Source organism: Leptosomus discolor, chromosome Z, assembly GCF_034619465.1.
Source record: "Leptosomus discolor isolate bLepDis1 chromosome Z, bLepDis1.hap2, whole genome shotgun sequence".
NCBI lineage: Eukaryota > Metazoa > Chordata > Aves > Leptosomiformes > Leptosomidae > Leptosomus > Leptosomus discolor.
This window is the reverse complement of record NC_141419.1, coordinates 41,323,150-41,346,456: the sequence shown is the minus strand read 5'-3', so window position 1 is coordinate 41,346,456 and position 23,307 is coordinate 41,323,150. Positions and strand designations below refer to the sequence as shown.

General features: G+C 36.0%; 1 protein-coding gene across 2 annotated transcripts in view; it reads right to left on the bottom strand.

Moving 5' to 3' along the window:
* The window catches only part of ERCC6L2 (ERCC excision repair 6 like 2), a 58,064-nt gene that overhangs the window by 14,511 nt on the left and 20,246 nt on the right, over positions 1-23,307 (bottom strand). Inside the window, exons 8-17 of one of the 2 annotated variants that reach the window (XM_086480581.1) lie at positions 22,714-22,827; positions 21,039-21,158; positions 16,452-16,523; positions 15,208-15,353; positions 10,080-10,175; positions 8,472-8,571; positions 7,628-7,780; positions 6,413-6,493; positions 3,430-4,627; positions 2,544-2,698 (exon numbers count right to left, since the gene is read on the bottom strand). In XM_086480581.1, the coding sequence (XP_086336707.1) occupies positions 2,544-2,698; positions 3,430-4,627; positions 6,413-6,493; positions 7,628-7,780; positions 8,472-8,571; positions 10,080-10,175; positions 15,208-15,353; positions 16,452-16,523; positions 21,039-21,158; positions 22,714-22,827 (2,235 nt within the window). Of the gene's footprint in view, positions 1-2,543; positions 2,699-3,429; positions 4,628-6,412; positions 6,494-7,589; positions 7,781-8,471; positions 8,572-10,079; positions 10,176-15,207; positions 15,354-16,451; positions 16,524-21,038; positions 21,159-22,713; positions 22,828-23,307 lie in introns of those variants that run through there. The other variant, XM_009946085.2, reaches the window with a different exon arrangement.

Below are 23,307 nucleotides of genomic sequence, written 5' to 3'. Positions count from 1 at the left end.
GAATTAGGACAAAAATATTTCACTCAGTATTCAACCAAGATTTGTAGGAAAAGCTGTATTTCCCAACTTACAAGTCATCCACTTCAGTGGAATACTTCGTTCCTTCTCATATACTCTTGCAACCCTTTCCCAGAGATATTAGTCATTTCTTGAAATTGTATTTAGACTTTATTAAGTCAGAAATACATTATTACAGACAGATTGCAGAACAAAATTGCAAAGCAGCAAGACAGAGTTAGCATAGGTAAACTGAGCAGCACAAATGATTTTTACTTTTGTCCTAAAAAGACCTATCTACAAAATGAAAGGAAGAGATCCTTTTTTTATCACTTCTGCTTAGAAATAAAAGAATTTCATTAAGTGTGCTTAAAAAGGGACATAGATATTATCAGGGCATTATTCAGGAGCCTTCACAATGCTTCAATATAAATATACTGTAAAAAAAGCTTTAGTTAAGAATGTGATCACTGATACTTAGAGGAAACAGAAACAGCTACACAACAGTTTCTCACAAACACTGTTAGAACAATGATGCTAGAAAGCATCAGCGAGAAATTTCAGCTGACAAAATTTTTTTTTCCTTTCAATAACTCTGAGTTTATAATTAGTGTTCCAGTATTTAATACTGTAATTTTATTTATCTAACATAATGATGGAAATTTCACTGTTAGGCTGTACTTTTAATATTATAAACAACGCTATTTTAATTTGTTGAAAAACTTTTTTATTAAACTTCACTTCGAAATCAGCATTCTCTTTATAACACAATTAGTTGCTCTGACAGTGAATGTCCTAACTGAAACTGATGGCAAATAGTGAAAAATGACCAGCAAAGACTGATGGCTAGAAGAGCAACAATGATCACATTTTTTCACAGATTTTATTCTAAAATACAAATAAAATAATGAAGAAAGGAAAACAGTACCAGTAACATTCTAAGTAGATCATACTTCAAAGTTGTCTATGAAGCTCTGGCAGCTCTTTTTTTTTTTTTTTTTTCTTTTAAGCAAAGCAGAAAAACTCACAGCTTTGCATTTAAGAACAGCCAGCCATCTAGGGGTTATTTCTAGATTAATGCCTCTATGTACAAGAAAAAACAGGAACCAAAGGAAGAGGCAGGCTTCTCCATAGATCATTGATATTTTTCTTCTTTCTTAGGTCTCCAAGAGAACTGAAACTACTGTTGCTTCTCAGTGAAAATTAGATACCTTAGAAAAACCGACTGACAAGTTAATCAGGAAAAGCTCATTTGTAATACTTGCAGTCACACAAATGCCAAATCATGAGATGTAAATTACATGAACAAACAAACGAACTTCCATAAACTAGTTTTGCACATATGTAGATCAACAGACATTTACTCAAAGTACTCTCTTTGAAGTTTTCTTTTATTTATGTTTAGTTTTAATAATGTTGTCAGCCATTGCCATTAAGTACCTTCCTACAGTATTCTTGAGTATTTTTGACCAACTTTTCTGTTAATAAGGGACATTCTAATGCAAATGTGTTAGAATTGAAAAGGCCTCACTTTTACTGGTTGGCCTGGCTTGAACTTCCCATTGTAAAAATTCTTTGGCATCCCTGCTAACGGCTTAATTAAATACAGTACAGCAACAACACTGGAAGAAACTCTTCTAGCCACTGTGGATGTTCAACATCCCAGCACAACACAGTCTTATGTCTACAATTTCTGTAGTGACTACTAACATATCTATAAAGACTAAACAGCACATTGACCAATTACTTATTTTATGCTTGTAGTCTAATCTTAAGAAGCAACTCTAGGAAACCGCAAGTGTTTATTGCAAGGCAAACAACAAAGTGTCCACATAATCAGAGTAGATTAAAACCACTATGTAATAAGAACAAAAATTTGTACCTGAGTTTATTCCAGATTTGCATGTACTCCAAATGTAATTAAACAAGACGCATGACCAACAAAAAGCACAAAAAGTACCTGTTGCTGCAAATAAGCACTCCCAGTTAACGCCAATTTTACGTTTCGGATATTAAGCGTAGACAATTTAACTCATTATAACAACTGCATATGCCCACCCCACCGTCCCCCCCAAAATAAATCTGCAAACTGATTTATGTTTGACTTTCTATGATACAGAGATTCTAGCATATACTGTGGCAACTGTATTTTTGTTAACTGGATCCAGGACAAAATGAAGTTTTTCCAAGCCTCAAATCAAAAAAACATGGCACAGAATTCGATTTCAAACACCCAATCTTTAATTTTACCGTTTCTCTCACAGAAAAATCCCCCAGAGGGTGCTGTGCTGCTTAACTCTCAACTCCTTCAGAGCTGGCCAATGCAAAAACAACCCCAAAAAAAACAAGACATAAAAGTAATTTATTAGACCTCCATTTGAGCCTCCTCCTCCTCCCATTCTCAGTGGCTTTGATCATTCATGGTGGCCATTAACAGAAAAACAAGTTTGTTAGATATTTTTAAGATGAAAAATGAGGATTTAAAAAAAAAAAAAAAAAAAAAAGAGAGAGAGTAAAACCAACATTTCCCAAACATTTCTCTTTACCTTGGCACTACAGACTGCTACATTAGCAGGGAGCTGGGAAAACTGCTTCAACTCAAATACGTCTCGCACTGCCCACCGGCTCAAGCGATTCTCAGCTTTGCTGGATCCAACCACATTCTGATTTGAATGAATATATGCCACTTCTTGAACACCATCTGATATATTAGAAGAAAGATATAATCAAAGATGTTGGTTATTCCCAAACCCTGAAGACACACAGTTGCACTGAAGAAGGCTATTGTAATTTAAAAAAAAGTTTCACATGAAAGTTGTAAAATTTGTTATGATTTCATTCAGCATCAAATTTCTCAGCTTTATGAAATTAACAACAATCAATTAGACTGATTCAGATTTATCCAGACAGTTTAATACTGCTTCCATTTCAGTGTGGGTTTTTTCAGATGGGCAAAGTAGTTTCAGAGCATCTACTATTTAACGGCTGCAATATTAATTCTTAAAGTTCAATTTCTAACAGAATCAAATCTGCTATGTGGTATTTCAAACTCCCAGATCACGCAATTTTTTTTCCATGTATGTTAAGTTTTTATTTACCAGACCTGTCAAGACTTTTACGGTTTTACAGTTCAAACATTTAGATTCATGTATTCTTAATAAATTTTCAATCTTAGCATCTTTCAACAGACAGTAAGTGCTTAACAAAACATTGCAAAGCAGCCCATAACCCCAGAAGACAGGAAAGCAAGGCTAAGAGGTAAAAAGAAAGATACAGAAAGACACTACTGAACAGTTTAGCAGAGCATTTATTAGCATCTTGTAACAGACACATGTACAGCAGGAAGAACTTCAAAACTGCCAGCAATGATAAACTAAACATATGTTACTACTTTAGGTGAAATAAAATCAAAGAAATTAAATGAATGGTTACCTAAATACCTGTCCATTGATTCCACTTTTTGATCTTCATGTTCAAACTCAGTTTTACTTGCAGAAGTTCTAGACCCAGCATAATCGCTAGACTTCGTTTGTGCAACAGAGATATCTTGAATAGCATGAAGCATTTTAGACCCAAACCGAACTCTGTCTCTCTGGCTTTTACACTTATAGCTTTGCTTTCTGGCATGAATTTTCTGAACTGGTAAGTTATCTTCAGAAGACGAAAATTCTTCTATATTCTGAGAATCACTGTCCTTTTCTTTTCTTCTGGGCTTCTTTGCTTGTAGCAGAGATTTGGAGACATTACCTAGTCCATTGTTATGGGCATGTCTTTCCTTCCATTTCAGAAAACTGAAAGTTCTTAATTTTCTTGATTCAGAATTATGGGAAATTTCAATATCATCAGACTCATCACTTATGTCGCTTGCCCCTTTCAATTCTCTTGTGTTATTCTTGATGTCTTCAAAAGACACGACTTGGCTGAAATTTGACTCAGTACTATGGAATCCAAATTGCCTACTGTCTCCCTTAAATACAAACCCATCTTTTTCTGTTGCTAACTCTTCACAATTCTCAGACGTTGACCTGTGTATTTCAACTTTTTTAGTAAGCCATGTTTGATGGCATGCTGGAACCTGAGTAGGAAAGATGACACCTTCCTCTTCTTCAGAACTGCTTTCAGTTTCCATGACTATATCACTTTGCTTTGAAATGCCTTGATCCTCATTTTCTCTGTCCCCTTCCTCCTCTGAGCCTGATAAAACATGCCAGTCTGTACTACGCATATCTTGTTTATCAGTTCCATCTGGTGACTGAGCAGCTGTCCTAGGCTCCAAAAGGGGCACATGGCTTCGACATCTCTGAAAATCACTGTGCTTGCTATTTATGTTTGTTCTTATAGTCTGATCATCAGAACTTGAATGATGAGAGTTATAATTATTATCCCCTTCTTTGGTAGTTTCAGTTTCTCTCTGCAACAACTTAGAGAATCCACACTGCATTAAGGAAAGCTGTCCCTTCGTAACCATTAAATTATTTGCATTGCAAGGCTTCTTTCTGTCACATTTTTTCACAGAAGTTTCCAGAATATCATCATCACTAAAGTCATCAGAAAACCCCATTTCTTCTCTCTTTAATTGTGTCTGAATGCTTTGGGGATCTCCATCTTCTTTACAGTCTGGTTGTTCATACTAAAAAGAAAAATAATTTACAAAGTTACTTAAAACCTAAATAGTATATGGAACACGCCTAATTACAAAGCAGCAATGATTTTGAACAAAGTAATTATGTTACTCAATCAAAAAAATATACAAAATAGTATTACAATACACAAACAGAAAGCAAATACAGAACAAACCATAAAGAGAAATTATATGAAAGTCTTCAGCAGAATACCACAGAATCACAGAATGGTAGGGGTTGGAAGGGACCTCTGGAGATCATCTAGTCCAACCCACCCCCCCCCCCCCCCCCGCTAAAGCAGGCTCACCTACAGCAGGATGCACAGGGCTGTGTCCAAACAGGTTTTAAAAATCTCCAGAGAAGGAGAAATTACAATGAAAATCAACAAAAGTATTATATATTTGAGACTATACATGCTGCACACTGCTAAAACAACCTATGTCTTCACAACCCACACCCATATTTTTCTAGTTTATACTAATACTGTTGCAGCTTGTCATCTTCAAAGGTAGTTTGAAAAGTGACTTCATGATTCAAACCTCAATACTGTGTAATGACGTTCATAAAAAAAAAAAAATCTCACAGCAGTGGTCAACCTCCTTGTATACGGGGGCTAATACAGCTTAAAAAAGTTAGGAGTACATAACATTTGCTCTAAAATGAGCGGAGGGCTACTGTTATTGAACAAAAATTACCCCCAGACAGCCTTAAAACATACTGAAAAAACAGAATTCCAGAATACAGCTCCAAAACTGTGTATTACGGAGACAAGAATTATGACAATATGTAAACGCAAAGTCAGAAGGGTGAATACTAAACTTTTATACATGAATAGAAGTTTTAAAACTAATATAGTAATCCTGCTATCACCCTGCTTATCAAAAAGCATTTAACATAAGCTAAAAAAAGTTACTGTTTGTTACCAAGTCCAATGTGAGATCATACCCATACAGTGATGTATTAGCAATGTGAGGTCATGACCAATGTAATGGCATACCGATCTAAATTAATACTGACATTTACCCACAGAAATCTCCAAAAAGCATAAGAGACAGTGGCTAACTTTTAGTACCATTCAGTGAGATCTACTCTAACGACATTTTCACGGTCAGAGGCCTTACTGTAGACCTGTTTCCCAAGTCATTTGGACACAGTGTTCAGTCTAAAACATTCATAAAAATGCCCCTATTAAACCCAGCCTTTCAGACAAAAAAACAACAAATATTCTAGTTCCAGAAGGAAACCTTTAGATAAATTATTAAAATAAAAAAAGCCAAAAAAAAAAAAAATGCCAGCATTGAACAGACCACTGATTTGGTGGGAATCACTGTCTGATCATGTCTTCCACAGAGTTCCACAAAACCTGAAGCAATCTTTCAATCCTCTAAAGCAACTGTAGTCCTTTACACAATTCCCTAACCAAAATCTTCAAAATAACAGCAGGTGTCACATTCTTAACTGACTTCTTGATCAGAAAAGCTGTCATATCATACCATGTGTTGTCATTCCGTATCATAAGGCTGTCACTCATAAGACACTATGGAGCAATACATCATGCCACATTACCAGATGTACAGAATACTCCATTTTAGACACGGGAATACAGATAGCATGACATTATCTAGTGCTTTACAATATGTAAAATCCGGACAAGCAGACAATAAAAGACGGCAAATGCAATCTAGGGTAAAAGCATTATCAGCTTAACAACATACTGTCCACATTTGCCACTGTAGTATCAGGAACTGGAGGGACTGGCATGTTCTGGTCCATAGTCTACAAAGACACCTCACCTTTTCTGAGCTGCATGGAGGAAGCTCTTCCTTTAGCCATGTAGTTGCTGTCATGACTCCTGCTTCTACTCGCCCTTCCCTCTAAAACAATCAAGAATATAGTAATAAAAACTGTATCTGTTCCAGCTAACAAAGGCAAGCTCAGAGAAAAAAGTAGTTTTTCTTTCTTTCTACAGAGGTGTAAGCACCAGAAGTACAATAGGCAAAGTCCAGACTAAGACGTACATTTTGGCAATACACTTACTGCTCTTTGATTTAACGCGTAACCTGCAGGAAAAGTAACATACCGCATCAAATGGGAGGATCTTATGCGTACACTGTTTTAATAACTTTTAAACTTTTTTCCAAAGCAGAATACCTAGTACAACATTCATATTATGTGCCATGTTTTACTTTAATTTAGAGAAATTTTGAACTTAATAACCCTGAAGCACATGTTCTTATACCACATTACTCTTTTGGCTATGCTATCTTTATACTGCTATATCCCCAGCCTCTTCCTAGCACAGGCAAAATAACAAAATAAAGGGAAGGATAGAAAGAAACACAGAATAAAGCTGCAATAAATTTCAAGCTGCAAGTTAGCTGCAGCAAACAAGCTACATAGAAAAAGGTATAATACTGCATACCATTAAAATCAGTTTGCACTATATGCTACGGGATTGGGCCAACAGTCTTTTTACAGTAACGAAGAAATAAATTTTAAAATATGAAGTCCCAGTTCTTTACTTCCATCCTGTAACCTTTTCAAATACAGCATTATAAAATATATTTTATTAAACAGTTTTTGACATCTCAGAATGTACTATAAAAAGAACACTATGATCATAAAAAAATATTTTTATGATCAGATTCTGGCTTAAAAGGTCATTCTGACCTATTGCCGAATAAAACGTATCTGTGCACAAAGTTGATAATGTGTGAAAGTATCACAAAAATAAGTTATGGCATTTTTATTAGGAAAATAAATCTATCAGCAGACTTTCGAAAATTATAATCCAAACTTTTTCCATTTTTTGGTTTGATTTAAGGAAATTTATCTGGTCTACATCGGAGTGAGAAATTAGCATGCCTATTTCATTTAAGGCACAGACAAGTACTGTTTAAGTTTCATCATTTTGTTTTATAAATTGTTGCCATTCAAAATTATGTCAAGATACCTCATGAGGAAAGGAAAAATGTAAAGTTAATATCCAAAAGGGCAGGAATTCACACCTCCAGGATGTCTTTGGTAAGACAGGACCCATTAGTCCTAAGTTTGAAAAGGTTATGGATTCCAAAAAGCTCTCCTTGATGGTCTTTTGATCCTTGTACTGCCTCGAAATACCGCTTGGCATTTTCACTTCCAACCACCGCACAGTGAAGTTGCTAAAACAGAACAACATAAGACGTTTCAACAGATGCTCCGACAAATGTCAGAATTTCCTGGCATCCACATTACATACAAAGCTTTAGTTGGAGCAGGCAGAAATTCCTAAGGGAGGATATTTTGGTTTTATTTCCCTGGCAGACAGTGGTATAATAGACTGTGGTATAATATGAACCTGCTTGGCTTTACTGAATGAAAAAAAAAAAAAAAAAAGTTATTTCAAGTCTTCTACTTCATTGTTGTCTAATATCAAACACTTACTATACACACTACTGACACTCCTCTTGACTGCTCATCTTTCCTCAATACTAAATTCTTACTATTTTTTGCATTGTATGCTTACCTGGCAAGGACTAAACAAAGCCACAGGATTACCCCTACTGATCTCTGACCAAGCACAAGTCTCAGAGATAGATTTTACAAGTCTTTAAATGGAACAGTACTCTGTATAACCTGATTAATGTATACTGCATAATTAAACTGTCAAAAGTTACAGAGAAACTTGAATACAAATCTAACTCGCTCTGTTCTTTGACAATTGCTAAATGATCCCTCCCGGCTTACTAAGTTAAAGTAACAGCATATATCATAAAACCAAGGTAAACTACAATTTTGCTAAAGGCTAACTTAGATTTCAGTCATTGAAACCACTAAAGAGAGCTCCCGATTTAAATAGTTCGTGAACTTTACCTGTTTATAAACTTGTCGCAAGTACATTATCTCCTCCACAGTTCCCAAGGATATCAATCTAAATACTTTAACAGCTTTGTATTGGCCAATCCTATAAGCTCTGCAAGGACAGTGACATATCAAAAAACCATTTTTTATCAGTAAAAAGAGTAAGAGAGCGCTCTTAGGGGAGAAAAACAAATAAATAAATCAAAGCATTCCCATAAACGGGAGTACTCTAAAACACTTATGAGTTGGCTGGTTTGTTTTTGGGTTTTGGTTTTTTCCTTTTTTGTTGTTGTTTTTGTTTTGTTTTATTTTGTTCGCTTTTTTTTCCTTTTGGGGGGCTGCGTTGCTTTCAGGTTTTGTTTGTTTGTTTTTTTTTTTTTTTTTTTACTTTTCCAAATTTTCCTCAGTATTTTGTTCCCTTTACCCTTAGTTTTCCATGTTTCTTCCCAGGCCTATCCAGTTGCAAAAGCTTTCTCCTCAATTTGTATCACAAGGCCTGTCTCCCATCTTTCTTGAAAACACATCTTTCACTATGTTTTCTCAGGTTGTTTTTTTTCCTCTCTGTCTCCGCCTGCTCTTTCACAAGATATTCTCCTATTTGCATTGTACTGGAGTTAGATCATGGATTACTTGGAGCAGTCTGTTCTTTCTTAACTTTATAAAACACTTCACAAGTTACAACTTCATAAAAACAGCTAATGAGTAGGCACTGTTCTATCTACACAGTAAATCTGGAGACTTCTAATAGGTTATATTCCGAAAATCCAAGAGAGGCTAAACTCATTCATAGAAATGGGATCTTACGAAGATTCTTTAAAGATAACCCCTTTCAACAACACACATTTCGACACACCTACTTCTCTGGAACAGATACACATAAACAGCTCCTAGAAGTCAGAAAGACCCTTAAAATGGAATTACGTAATTGGATGGGACAACAGAAACAAGTTTATTTCTGCTCATGAAAATATATAAATCTACTGAACTTTGAAGGCTTCCAGTATTTTTTACTTCAGCTACTCAAAAGTCTCTCCTGAATTCCTAGGGAACCATCCTATGGTCAAAAAGCCTTGAAAGAAAACTCTAGATTCCTGGAAACATTCTAATGGCATTGTATCAGCAATGGAAACGAGTGCTGAAAAGACACTGATCTCCACAAGGCTGAAGCAGAAAAGAACATAAATGTTTTTCTTTAAGGATTCTGGAATTCAAAACATCACTTGAGCTAAGGTCAACTACAAGGTACTCTGTCCTGACAAACACAAGAAAAATGCCATCCAGCTATACACACGCACATTATAGAGGTAAAGTTACAGTAACTATGGGTTTGGTTTTTTTTGCCACCCTCCCTCCCTTTTTTTTTTTCAAATGAGCCCACCATAACATGCCACAAAAATAAAATGGAAAATAAGTAGTCAAATTCAGGATAAATTCAGGATAAAACAAGAACTTCCAAACTAAAAAATAATTCAGCTGGGTATTTCTTACTGTCTTGTGGACAAGTCAGACTATGTAAAAGAATTTCTTCCCTGAGGAAAACTTTAGTTGGACAATCAGATTACAGAATCAAAGCAAAACGAGAGCATGAAATGGATCAAGTTCTGTATTTTGAGAGCATACCTGTCAATAGCTTGAAGATCATTTGCTGGATTCCATGTAGGATCGAACAGTATAACAACATTGGCACCAACAAAGTTAAGACCCAGTCCACCAGCCCTAAAAACATAAGAAAAAATGGAATTATTTGACAGTACGAAAAACAGAACAATTTTTTTTTCTCCAGTGTATTAGTTCCATATTGGCATACCCTTCCCCAACATAAAATAAGAGCGAAATAGCGATACTGAAAATAGTGGGGTACAGCTTTGTTACTGTTTTGTTAATAATCACTGCTGTAAAATGCAGTCTTCTCACCTAAGTAGCAAGAGTATTACAAACTGTATGACTAGCTGAGTCATAACCTACTGCCATCACCTTACTATAGTAAAAGTCCTGAGTGCTACTTCATGCCCACTGAGCCCTATACAGGCCAACTCCCGCAACAACGATCCTGAAATTCATAACCACTTTTATGCCAGTTAACATTACATAGAAGCAGGAAAACTATAGCTTAAATAGAGACTATGCATTAAGTTTTACTTCCTCTAATCCCACTACATAGTTTTGACAATAATGCTATGCAGCTTCCACTAAAATGCTCACAGTCTACGGTAAGTCGTACCTGTAAGAACTAACAACTGTCACAAGTATATCTATATAGTACATAAGTCAACTGCTAAAAATACAGTTGGCCACACAGCCACATATGAGCAACATCCATACCAATCATTACAAGGAAAAAAGTCACTGTACAAAAATAGTTTACTGTGGTGGTTAGAAGTCACAGGGGTACCAGCTACATCATGTTAAAACGTTCAATAGCTGTAGCGTGCTTTCAGGTGAAGCCTGCAAGCCAGAAAGAATCTGAAAAAACGCCTAACCTGAGGTAGCTAACTAATGTCCTGTTGAATCTGACAAAACTGCTCAGTTGCTTGGAGTTTGGCATTTGCATAGCTGAATGATTTGACAGGAACAAAAGTGAGGAAAATATCATTTCTCACCCAGCTGCAAAACAAGCAAATACTGAAAATTCTTTTCAACTGGCTCAGCCAACATTCCTACAACAAGAGACAAGATCTTATACAACCACATGCTAAATACTATTACTAATTTAACTATTAAAGCAATTCTTCACATTGACATGGGCAGCACTAATTTCAAGTGTGTTTTTTTCCTGAATGAGGTACTGCAAAATTGTGTAAAAACTCAAGCTCATTTAATTTACCAAGCACCTGGCTCTAACAGATTACTTTATATTCTGCTTTTTTAAAGCAATGGGAAAGGTGAAGTTTCTAGGTATAAGAATGAATAGAGTCAGAAACAAAAAGCTTCTGGAGCCCCACCACTTTTGGTCTTCATGGAATCCTTGTCAACGTAAATACAGTTGTGGCTTCTTCCTTCCAGGTGTGGTGTGGTGTGGTGTTGGATTAGTTAAATCTGGAAAAGGAGAGTATGTGGGAACCTGCCAATATTAACGGAGGTTTCTGGAGGATAAGCGTTCACCAAGTTTGAAATGCTGAATAAAAATCTTTGTATTTTTCAGAATACCTTACGGTATTTTGGAATTTTGGTGTATGTCTTTCTAGCGAGGACAGAATTCAGCCTCTCATCTTACCAAACCTACCCTGCAGTCAGACTGAAACATAAGTCAACATGTTTTTCCAAATGCTTTCTCATAAAAAATTGCAGTATTTGGAACTGAAATATGAATTAAACCTCAGTGCAAAGCCTTAGTGCAAGTAAAACAGACTGACTATAAAAATTAACTAAACAGGATACTTAACTTCATAAAGATTTTACCTTTCAATATTTTTAGGTATGCCACAAAAATTCAGATACTCCAAAACAGAAAAAGAATGGCTCCTGTATCCTTCATGAACAGAATGAATGCAGTAGTTAGTTTGTGCATCGTAAAGAATACCTTCCATTTTAACTATTATTTTAACTAGATGTTAGACATCACTGCAAGATGGACCATGCAAATTCCTATAGCATGGCTCAAACGAAGAGCCCTAAATGAAAGGTCTCATAACAGTTCTGTTACAAAAAACAGTTTTCAAAAGATCCTCTTATTTAATACTGCATACTGTGTTAAGTAAATGGCTTGTTTTTATACCCTGTCACTAACAATACCTCAATGTTCAGAAGTTACAAAACACTTATCGCATTAGGAAAGTTTCCATGAAATCTCTGACTATGTAATTCTGTTTACTGAGGTAAGTTTTTCACAGCTCATAAGTTCTCTGTTTCAGTGAGATCTCGTGGCTGAGAGTTCTTTGAACATGATTACATGCACATTAAAAATTATTTGCAACACAGTTGTGAAGAATTTGCGTTAAATGAAGCCTTGTAAAAGTAAAAAGCAATAGACAGCAGTGCAGTAGTGGACACAAATTGAGAAGGCTGCAGGTAGAATGGAAGTGCATACTGTAAACCTTTTGTGGTAAAAAACTGTCTACAAATTTCTCTAACCATCATCTCTTCATCATCTAAGCACTTCTTTTTACATAATAAACAAAATTGAGAAGGAGAAACAGATTTTAATTTATAATTACTCTGAAGGAATTAATCTACAGAAAGACTAGCGTGGAAAACCCAGAAACAGTGATTTAGCCTTAAAGGTGGGAATACTTGCTGCTCTTACTTCTTCCAGAACACTATGATGGAACACAACTGTGCAGACTTCAGTATTGTACATATACAGTTCCCCTTCTTCAGGCTAAGCAGCATCAATGCAGTTGCAAGCTGACATTCTCCTATCAAGCTATAGCAACTCCAGCAATTATATTAATGTTTCTAAACATGCCCCCAAATCCCCTCCTCTTCTTCCAAATAATCATACATCTTCCCAGCAACACCAGCATAGGACTGAAGTATTCCGAAACAGATTTTACTTCATGAGCCTTGGAAGTTCCAACAGATGCACACCTATTTTTCCATAGAGCTCAAAGCTGAAATTCATCATGTATACCTAATGGTTTGATAGAATTTACAAGATCTGAAGAAACCAACCATATTTTCTCTAAACACCCATAAAATGTTTATCCATATAGCACAGCTATCGATAAAAGCATTATGGATAGTTATATAACTATGTTTGACATTAACATTAACTGCAAGACTTGAGGTTGAGCTATATAGATGCATTTTGCCCATATAAAACCAAAAAGAAATATAAACCAGGAACACTATAAATTTAATAGTGAAGTCATCACCCCTATCTGCATTGTAATTCTCTAATTTATAGACTGGAGCTTTCAGTTTAAAGCTGTATGTTAACTGTGCCAGTGGAATATAACGGCAGACTCAAGATCACTATGTGGGGAATTCATCCTTTGCAGAATGCATTTCTGCAGCCAAAAGACTGTGCAAGTACTTTCACTGAAAATCAACATTTGGCTCTCTGAGCAATGGGACTTTCAGAACACATACAAGTTAACCACACAAAGCAGTCAGCCAAAAACTTTGCAAGAAAGTATGGACAGAAGAGTATGACCCAATTCTGTCAACTTACTATGTGTTGAGAAATAAAGAATATACAGTGAAGTCCTAGTGCCTGAAAACTGAGTAAGAGGAAAGATTAATCTCTTGTAGAGTAGAACTAGGATAAATCACTTCCTGATTTTCAAAGGATTACAAAATTAGAGCTGCTTCCTTTACTGTATATCAAGCAATAAAAAAAGATCACTTCTTGCTATCTGTGATAAACTACACACAGAATTGCACCTTCCGTTCTGCTTATATTGACTGCAAATCCATCATTGTTTGTTCCTTCCATTTACCCAGTAAGATAAGAAACACTAAAACCAACAGAATCAAGACTCTTGTTTCAGCACCACCAGCAGGCATGGAAAGCTCACCAGTCACTATTCACAAGCTCTCAGTACAGAGAGGAGAAAGTCCATCTCTGTTTACCTGACCTTCATGTTTTCTTCTATGTAAATCAATGGAAGAAACCTGAAAAATTTATCATTACGCAACTAAACTAGATTGACAGAAGCACAAACTAGAGAGTCTTTCCTAATGCTGCAGATGCAGTAATTCCCTGCTATCTTCAGAGAGAAGGAACAGGGACTCAGGAAGGTCTTAGGCAAGTTGATGGCCAGATTCCACAGCTGACAGAGATGACAAACAAATGTGCATGACAAACACCACAAATCTCTTCATAATCCTGCCCACAAACACCAGAGTATCTGAAGGCAGTTCTGACATGCACTTGCAATAGTCTTTAAGATTATGTCTGACTTCCAATTAAACAGAGTTAGTGTGGACAGTCCTACCTAACTCCAACGTGCACAATTTCAGTAAAGAACAACTAAAGTGGCTGTATAGGCAAGAACAGCATGTTTTCGTGTTTCATCAAGTTTCATTGAGTCTTCCTCTGGGCAGGAAGATTAAAGTTTCTCTTTGTTCCCTTTCTGCCCTTGCCTAGTAACAAACTTCATACAAGATGAAAACATAGAATTGCTAAAAAACAAAAAAAAACACCAAAAAACCCCAACCAAACGGAAAAGAGAATGGTCAGCATAGTTTCATTCATTTTAGTTGAACATATTGCTCTATTTCAAAGAATTAATTATCCATTATAAATTGGTAAGATCTGACAGGTAAATATATTTTTAAAGGTCCATCAAGTATTCTTTGAAATATTTTAAATAGACATACGCTAATTACATGGTTAATAAACTACAGTAACACCAAGAGATAATTTTCCAGTTCAATATAGCATTTCATGTTCACACTCGCTAGTTCTACTAACACAGGATAAGAAATTGAGTCTGTCTACAATAAAATGAAACCTTTTCGTGAATAATGACATGATAATAACAATGGTTTAATAATAATGTTTAAAAACTGTTTCCTCACTCCTACAGCAACTGGAAATTCAAAATTAGGATTCAGAAAACCCACTTGTTTCAGATCTTAGAAATCCTCATAAAGCAGAGGAGAGGGGAAGGGAAGAAGTCTCCAGATATGTTAAGAAGCTTCAGACCACAGCAGTGAGTTTACGTTTACTAACAGACATGAGAACAATTCACTTTCTCAAAAACGTAATCTCTCACAAGGTCATGAAGCAAAATGCAGAGTAACCTATTTACTAAACACTAGAAAGGCAGAATGAAACAGACTACAAGTTAAATCTTCTTACATTGTAGATACAAGACATATGTTAATTTCTTGAATGCTGTTGAACTCTCTTACAATTCTGGTCCTATCTTCTGATTTTGTATTTCCATCAAGTCTTCGGTAATCTAGCCCAGATGCCATACAGTATTGTTCCAGCACATCTAGCAACTGGGTAGGAAAAAAAAAAAAAAAAAAGATTAGGTGTTTACTATTATTTTTTTAATTAAACATAATCACAGAGGCCATGTTTCTCAAACATTTTCAATAGACCAAGCATTGACAATGAGAGTAATCTGCCATTTTAATATCAAGATCTTCAACCCTCTTTAGCTCTGGATTCTACAGCACTCAAGGTGATTGATATTGGTCTGCTGTGGTCTTATTCAGTCCTCCAACCCTGGCTGCCTGTCCCACCTCTAAGTGATCCTGAATCAGTTCAATCCAATAAGCTGGCAAGGAATTTAGAACAGTTTCCTACCATCTTAGCACGAGCACCAGATCCAGTGCAGAGAAACACACTGGTATGCACAGTCAGAGTTCAGATGGATGGAGTGAAAGAGACTGCAGTAACTAGCAGTCAGTCTGGTCTTGAACACCATGAAATGCAACTTAAGACACACAAGAATTTTACTACTGCGTCTAAATACTAAACTTGCAGTCTTCCTTAAAGCCACAAAATTATTAAATATTTAAGACCCTGAACTGTCATTCACACTATTATATTTAATAATTTTTAGTACTATCATCACAAATATTTAAGTAAAGAAAACCATATTACAGATTGTACCATTTCAGCAAACACATTGCTCCCTAAAAAAGTCCCTTAAAAGTGAAAGGCGCATACACCTCTTGCTCCAGTTAAACACTGTTTTAAGTTCAAATCAACTGGTGTAATAGGTCTCAGGGTTGAAGTTTCATTACTGCCGATGGTCAAAAGCCAGCAGAACAGAGGAAATGTAACTACTTTCAGTGCTAACACAAGGGTTGTACAATACTTCAGTCATACTTCGCTGTGACATTGCTCTAACTCAAGACATACCAGCTGAACTCAGTATAAGCTATCTACACCTGAAATAATACAACAATTTTAAAAAGGCAGAGTGTTACATTTATTTTGCCATCACCATTTTTATCATGAGATAACATAAGGTTTCAATATGCTTCTGGAGTACAGCACACTGTCCATGGTTGACAGCTGTGACCTCAGTGCGTTACACTTCAGAACTTACTGTTAGAGTTAATTGATAAAAGTCATATGGAGCTCACCTTTGTGGAAAAGGAGAAAAGAAGAACTTTATCCTTGTTTTTTCGGAAGTGATTCAAAAGCTGCTGAAGGACCTGTAAATGAACCACAGAATACAAACGAAGAGATTTTTATCTACAGGTTCTCACACACACTTGTGCTTTCAACCTCACAGCTTAGCCTGTTTAAATTAATTGTTTGCAAAGCCAAACAGAGACGTAACAAAAGACATTACTGACATAATAGCTGTGCCAGAGGTAATGGAGATGCTAGACCTATGCATTTTTCAGTGATCTACATAGAAATCCTGCTGTAAAAAGGCAATCATGCCATCAACAAGTAAATTCAGAAGCTATTTGTGTCAGCACACATACTGCAACAAGATGTTACTTATCTCAAGGTCTAGCTAGCTTGTGAATTTTTGCATTTAACAAATGCACACTGTTGCCCTGAAAACACAAAAGGTCTGTTTAAGTTTTCTGTACTACATCTGAGTTCAGAACTTCTTGGAACTTGTCTTCTTAAAATAATCAGTGAGATGTATGCCCCTCCCTGCTCCCACTCTTGTCTGTTGCTCTGTTTACAGTAGGATCCAGCTTCCCAGACTCTGTACAGACCTTGAAATGCCAATAATCCGCCCACACACAATGTTCTTCTGGTGGGGAAGCAAATAATCCAGAGCCTTGTGTATAACAGTGATACTGTTATTTTCAAAAGAAGCATGTCCACATCTGGCAATGGCAGCTCCAGAGTACTATGCAGAAGCAATACACAAAGGGGAGAGAGGAATTCTCTGCACTATGTCTGTAGCTTTCTCCCACTGGGCAGTAAATATTTAAAAAATTATATTTATTCAGTGATAATTACATAAACTGTTAATCAACACTGATTTCACTAAAAGCCTAACAAATCTTTGACAACCAAATAATGACGAATGTTTATATTAATTTTACAGTTCTGGATAATATCTGCAATATAAAAATAGTAATTATACATCACTTACAAGCCCTTTTGTACATGTTAACCAGCCAGTTACAAGTGAAAACAAGGTATAAACAAGATAATTCTTGCCTGGTTTCATTGTACAAGAACATATAATCCAGGATTTATTTTGATGGGAAGAAATCCAGAGCAGGTAATTTAACAAGAGCTAAATGACTTACATTGGCATTTTATTTAGCTATATTACAAAAAAGACCAAAAACAGTAACAGGTTTTTAAAGTAGAAAGCATTTGGCTACTGTATTATTGTTATTATTAAAGTACAGGTCAAATAATGAATTTCCTATAGGACACCTCACAAACAAATCCACCTAGTTTGTTTAAATAAAATGTCATGTCCATCGAGATTTTAGATATTCTGGAGTATGGAACAGCTCTGACTAACAGGGAAAAGTAGTGAATGGTTTTGCACCAAAGAGAAATAAATTCTATGCTTGCGCAACGAAGTTGTTAGTCTGAAGAAATACTTGATCATACTCAAGCAAAAGTAATACGCTCTTTGTAAGAGGCCGTATTGATGTAAACACGTATCTCCCCGTCTCCTACACATTGTGAGTTCTTTGACTGTGATGAAATTTTACCTCTCACATTTCAGAATACCTTGTTTGTATACAGATGTTCAAGTTAGCCCTTTTCTCACAAGACAAACCTCCAGTACAATCAGCACAGAAAACAAAAACCACAAAAAAAACAACAAAAGCCCCATCACAACCTCGGACACATATGAACCAATTTTTGGCATCATAATTATTCTGAAGTTAAAATTAATGGACTTAAAAACCACCTTATTTTTCAATGATGGCTACCTGGCCCACTACATAAAACTGCTCCTTCCAGACACAGAGTTATCACTGCACAGTTCAGAATATTCTGTTTATATTAAGATATATTTCATGAACTGACATAAAATTCAAGTTCCCCTTAAAAGAGAAAGCAGACCAATTTCCCTTGAAGAAAGTAATTCTTTCAATAAATCTTAAATAAATTCTATACAGTTTGCCATGGACTGAAATAGACGCTATATATTTCTAAAACAAAGCATCATATATACAAAATCAGAGGCCATCAACACTGGAAAAATATTCTCTAAGTCTGCTGGGCTGTCATAAATGCAGCATTTCAAAATGCTTCTAATTCATAGTTCATAAAGTAAAAACCAAATCAAACAAGCAGAACCCATGATACGAGATCATTATTTCTTATGCTGGAGGAAAGAAAGGTCCATACCGCCTTGTACCTTTGCCTACTAATACTGCAGTGTAGTGTCTGATCTGATCTTTTTTAAAGGTCAGAGTAATAAAATGTTCTGTAAAAGAACCAGAGCAATTTAATCTCCTACTTTTTTTACAAAAATTTTATCACACTTCTCACCTCTCATCTACCAAACACACTGAAGAAATACTTTTCAATATAAATATTACTTCAAAAAGACAAGATTGGATATTAAAATCCAGTTTCCCATTATACACACTGCACTTTTTTTTTTTTAAAAAAAAAGGCTCTTCTCAAGAATATGTTCTTTTTTAGGGTTTGGGTTTTGTTTTTTTGGGGGGGTTGTGGTTTTCTTAGTCTTGTTTAGGGTTTTTTTGCAATTACCTACAATCTGTATTAAAAATACCTTGCAATACAAGAATATTGATCAGTATAGACTGATAACAAGCTAAACGATCAAAAAATAAATAAATAGCACAATGTATCAGGGAAGTCTCTAGTGAGACAGAATGAAGATGAGCACTAGATGATTCACTAACAATAAAAAAAAATGCAGGAATAATCACCACGCTAGTAATTCACTACTTTTAATCGTGTATTTCTCGTCTTGTTCTACTTATGTTTAGGCATTTTATCCAGACATGTAAATTGGCCTGGCCCTTATCTACTGGTAGCTCAGAGATTAATTTTTCTAACTGTGTAGATCTCCTCAACGTCAAAAGTAAACACTCAACTTGCCTGACATCTCACCAGTATCAAGACATCAGCACAAGCTCAGTATAGATCACAGCCTCTGCTCTCTGGCCACCTCAGTTATGCTCTTACTCTGCAATAGCAGAACCTTCTTCTTTACCTCCCAAGGCCACTGCACACAAGCATGAGAAGAGCCTTACTGCTCTGCCTTGCCAAGGTTACACCCAACCCACAGCTGTAGCCCTGAGAAGATGCAGGAGTCTATGCCGTCCCAGAAGCAACTCGGACTTATGGCCATGGTTTGGAACACATTCCTCCCTATAGGCAGTTCTGTAAGCCGTAGGCTTTAAAGGCACAGACTGTTGGAACCTCTGTCTTAACTCAAGCATTTTTGCTTGCCTGTGTTGTTTGCTATTGAGTCAAAAAACACGTAGTGAAAACGTTGTAAGGCAGTGCTGGAGTAAGGTATGCAACAGCCCCTTCATGAACTGACAAAGAGTTCAAGAAGAGACAAATTTCTAGAGAAAGGGAAATTAGTTTTAACCAATAAAAGAAGAGCTTCACAAGCACCACTGGACTTAGTTTTTACAGGTATGTATTAAATACTTGCTGGTAGCTAATTTAACAATAAAGTTGACTTTCATGAGATAACTAAGTGTCTACAACAAAGCTCATGTGCAGGCTTCTCACATGTATGTAGTAACAGAAAAGAAAGATGTTGCTTGCATAATTAACAAATCAATAAAGTGATGACAACCATTACAAAAGCGTGGCCCTGTCACTGCCCCCGCACTGGTCCCAACCAGCAACTCTGAATATCCAGGTTTATAGACAGCAAGAATATAATACACTCCATTCTGCAGAACTTCTCACCCTCCAGTTACTCTCAGCTCAGAAACATGCCTAAATCTAGTGTGGTTTTCTTTATAATTAGCTAAACATCTCTTTTCACCCTGTTCCCCTCCGAAACCAGAGAAAGCCACAGTTTCAGAGGCAAGGAGTTTCACAGGTTTACACTTAACACATTTATTTTGTTCATCTTTTGCATGCTTCCTATTGGCTTCATTTGATCTCTAAAGTGCTAGAAAAGATAATAAATGCTCAGTACATCTTCACCAGTGCCATAGTACTCGTGATTGCATAGGTCCCTCTCACATTCATCCTAGGACATTTTTTCCAGGCTGGAGAGTCCCATCCTACTTGGCTGCTTCTGTCCCACGGCACTGATCACCTTTGTGGCCATTCTGTGAACCTTTTCAAGGTCTAACGAACGCTTTTTGAGAAGAGGGACTGGAATAATACAATTGAAGGTATGCACATATTATTAAGTCCATAATGATTTTGTTTTGCTCTCTGCCTTTCCCAAATATTTCTGACTGCCACTGAGTCAATGGTTTCACGGAACTATCTGTCATAATATTATGACCCCAACCCCCTTGACTGTAAGGGTCATTTCCATGGCCATCACTAAATACATGAAGTTAACACATTAGGGTATGTTAGTATCACAGGTCACTCTATCCAGTCTTTGCCCAGAGGCACTCTAATGCATGACAAGAGCTATCTGCTGTGGTACCACCACCATAAACAGAATGATTAAAAAACCACAGCTGTTAGGTAGACATTATCTTATAACCATATACTAAAGCAGCAGATCTATTACTATTATTGATACTTATTTTTCTTCTAAAGAACAGGTTTACCTTCATTTTTCCACTGTACTTTGGATCTGAAATTGTTTCAAAGGCTGCATCTTTGCTTAACTGCACAAAATCTGGAAAACTGGAAAATACCTGGCTGCACACCCGTTTGATATGTGCTTCCTGGAAGAAAAGCAGAAAGTTTGAATAGGCATCAAAAATTAGAGCTACATTGGGATACCAGTAAGCCATACAAGGAGTTAAATAGCTTGAAACCAGTGATCTGCCAAAGTAACTCAAGCAGAGCTAGTTATGTGGTTTTATTCAGCTTACTACAGAAGTCCCGAATAAAACATGTCCTGTGTGCTTTGGTTTGATTCTTAAAAAAGAAAGAGGATCTTAATCTGAAACCGTGGATTCTAGTTACTGGAATAAGAGATGACCAAAATTTCTTCTCCTGGGCAGACTGCAATACGACTGGCCAGAACTGTCAGTCTCAAGAACTCTGTTGGCTTGAGGTTTGCATTACTAAACAGTTGTGAACCAGCATTTCTCTTGACCCTCTGGCATGATAAGCCAATTTAGGAATTACGTATCGTCCCACCAATACAATAAAAAACAATACAAGAAATGCATTTAAACTGTTCAAAAGCCACATAAAGCTCCACTGCTAGAATCTGGGTAGCTCTGAACTCGAATGTGACCATATACTCTTAAGTCTACTTCTCCAGAGGAGCAGAAAAGATCTCATCTCTCACCTAAGAATAATGCATGTGATGGACTTTAATACTAAGGCTAAGAAATACTACCACATATCAGTTTCTTCAGTAGATTTTGGAGAGCTTAATAATTATGCATGTTGCAAAAGACAGTAAGTCTCAAAATACTCGTATATTGTTATTTCAGTGGTTTTTAAACTCTCAGATGTTATTACAACAAAAACTGCATGCACAACGTAAAAAGAAAAAAAACAAAACCAAACCACCACTGACAACATTTGGGTATACATTGTGTATAAGGCCCTGGACACTGACTAACATTTCCTAAAAAGCAACACTGCTTTAATGGAACAAACTTGCCAAAATGAGCTAGGATTTTCTGATTTCCATTCATTTGTGGCTTCTGAGAGGAAGTGGTAACATGCTTAAATCCCTTTGCTCATTCTTGGATCTTAAGGATCACACAGAAGCATTTTTAAAAACTCTGCTGTTCTTGGGTCTTGTAAGTTACTTGCCACAGTAACAAGATAAACTTATACTGTTCTCTTGCTGAGCATTTTCTACTAAAACGTATTTCTCATCATTTAAAAATAATGAGAAATTACATATATATACACATACAAAAATTCCGCTCTGAATACAAAGTACTCAAGAAAAAAAACAAAACACATTCTAATTGCCTTTTACTTATTTGCACAAAGACACTCCTCTTACTAGGCACTTGTCATAAACAGAATAGAAATGGCACTATCAGAAATCACTAAAAATTCCTTTCCTTCCTAAAGCTCTCCAGTATTTCTATAACCCTTATTTTCAGATATGCATCAACTAAATGAACATACTGTTGTGTAGGATCTCTATAAGGACTACATTCTGAATTACTGAATGGAAAAAAATTTTTGCAAAATATCTTAATTTCAGTTAGTTAAGACTTAAAAAGGTGGCGAGCAGCAATATTCACTTAAGAGTTTTCATCCCATTTTCCACAAGTCCATTTTTTAGATACTTCTGAAACCAACCTGCTGCTTGCTAGTGTTGTCTGTCTGCAGCAGTGCAGCGTGATTTGCAACCTTCTGTAGGATTGTCAGGTAACTGAAGCGCAGTGACTTAATGGTTTCACCATGAGCATTTACCTACAAAAAAAGAGAAAGAATGTTTATGCAAACAAATACTCCTAAACGTGAGAAATAACCTAAAATGAATGCTATTCTTACAAGGTTGAATGAGTTAGCAATTCTAAGTTGCGATTCTGCAGTTGACCCCAAAGAGATGCACACTGTATTTCTAACAAAAACACAGCAAGTTTGTTGTTTTTTTTTTCCTCAGCTTTGTGATCCTATTAACAGTAAACACCTTCTCAAAAAGAAAAAAAAAACAACCACAGCTATGTTCATAGTTTGCTAAACATTTCAGATAGCACAGTATCTACAGTAATTTATTAAGATAATCAAGAATTCCTCGGTAGACAACAAGACAGTAACTTTACAACTGATACAAATGTAAAGCAAACCGAGTTCTCTGAACAACTTCCAACCCTATGACAGCTAACTTTATTTTTCTCTACAGTAAAAATGTACAAAGTTTCATAAAAATCTCAAGTAACATAATTCAAA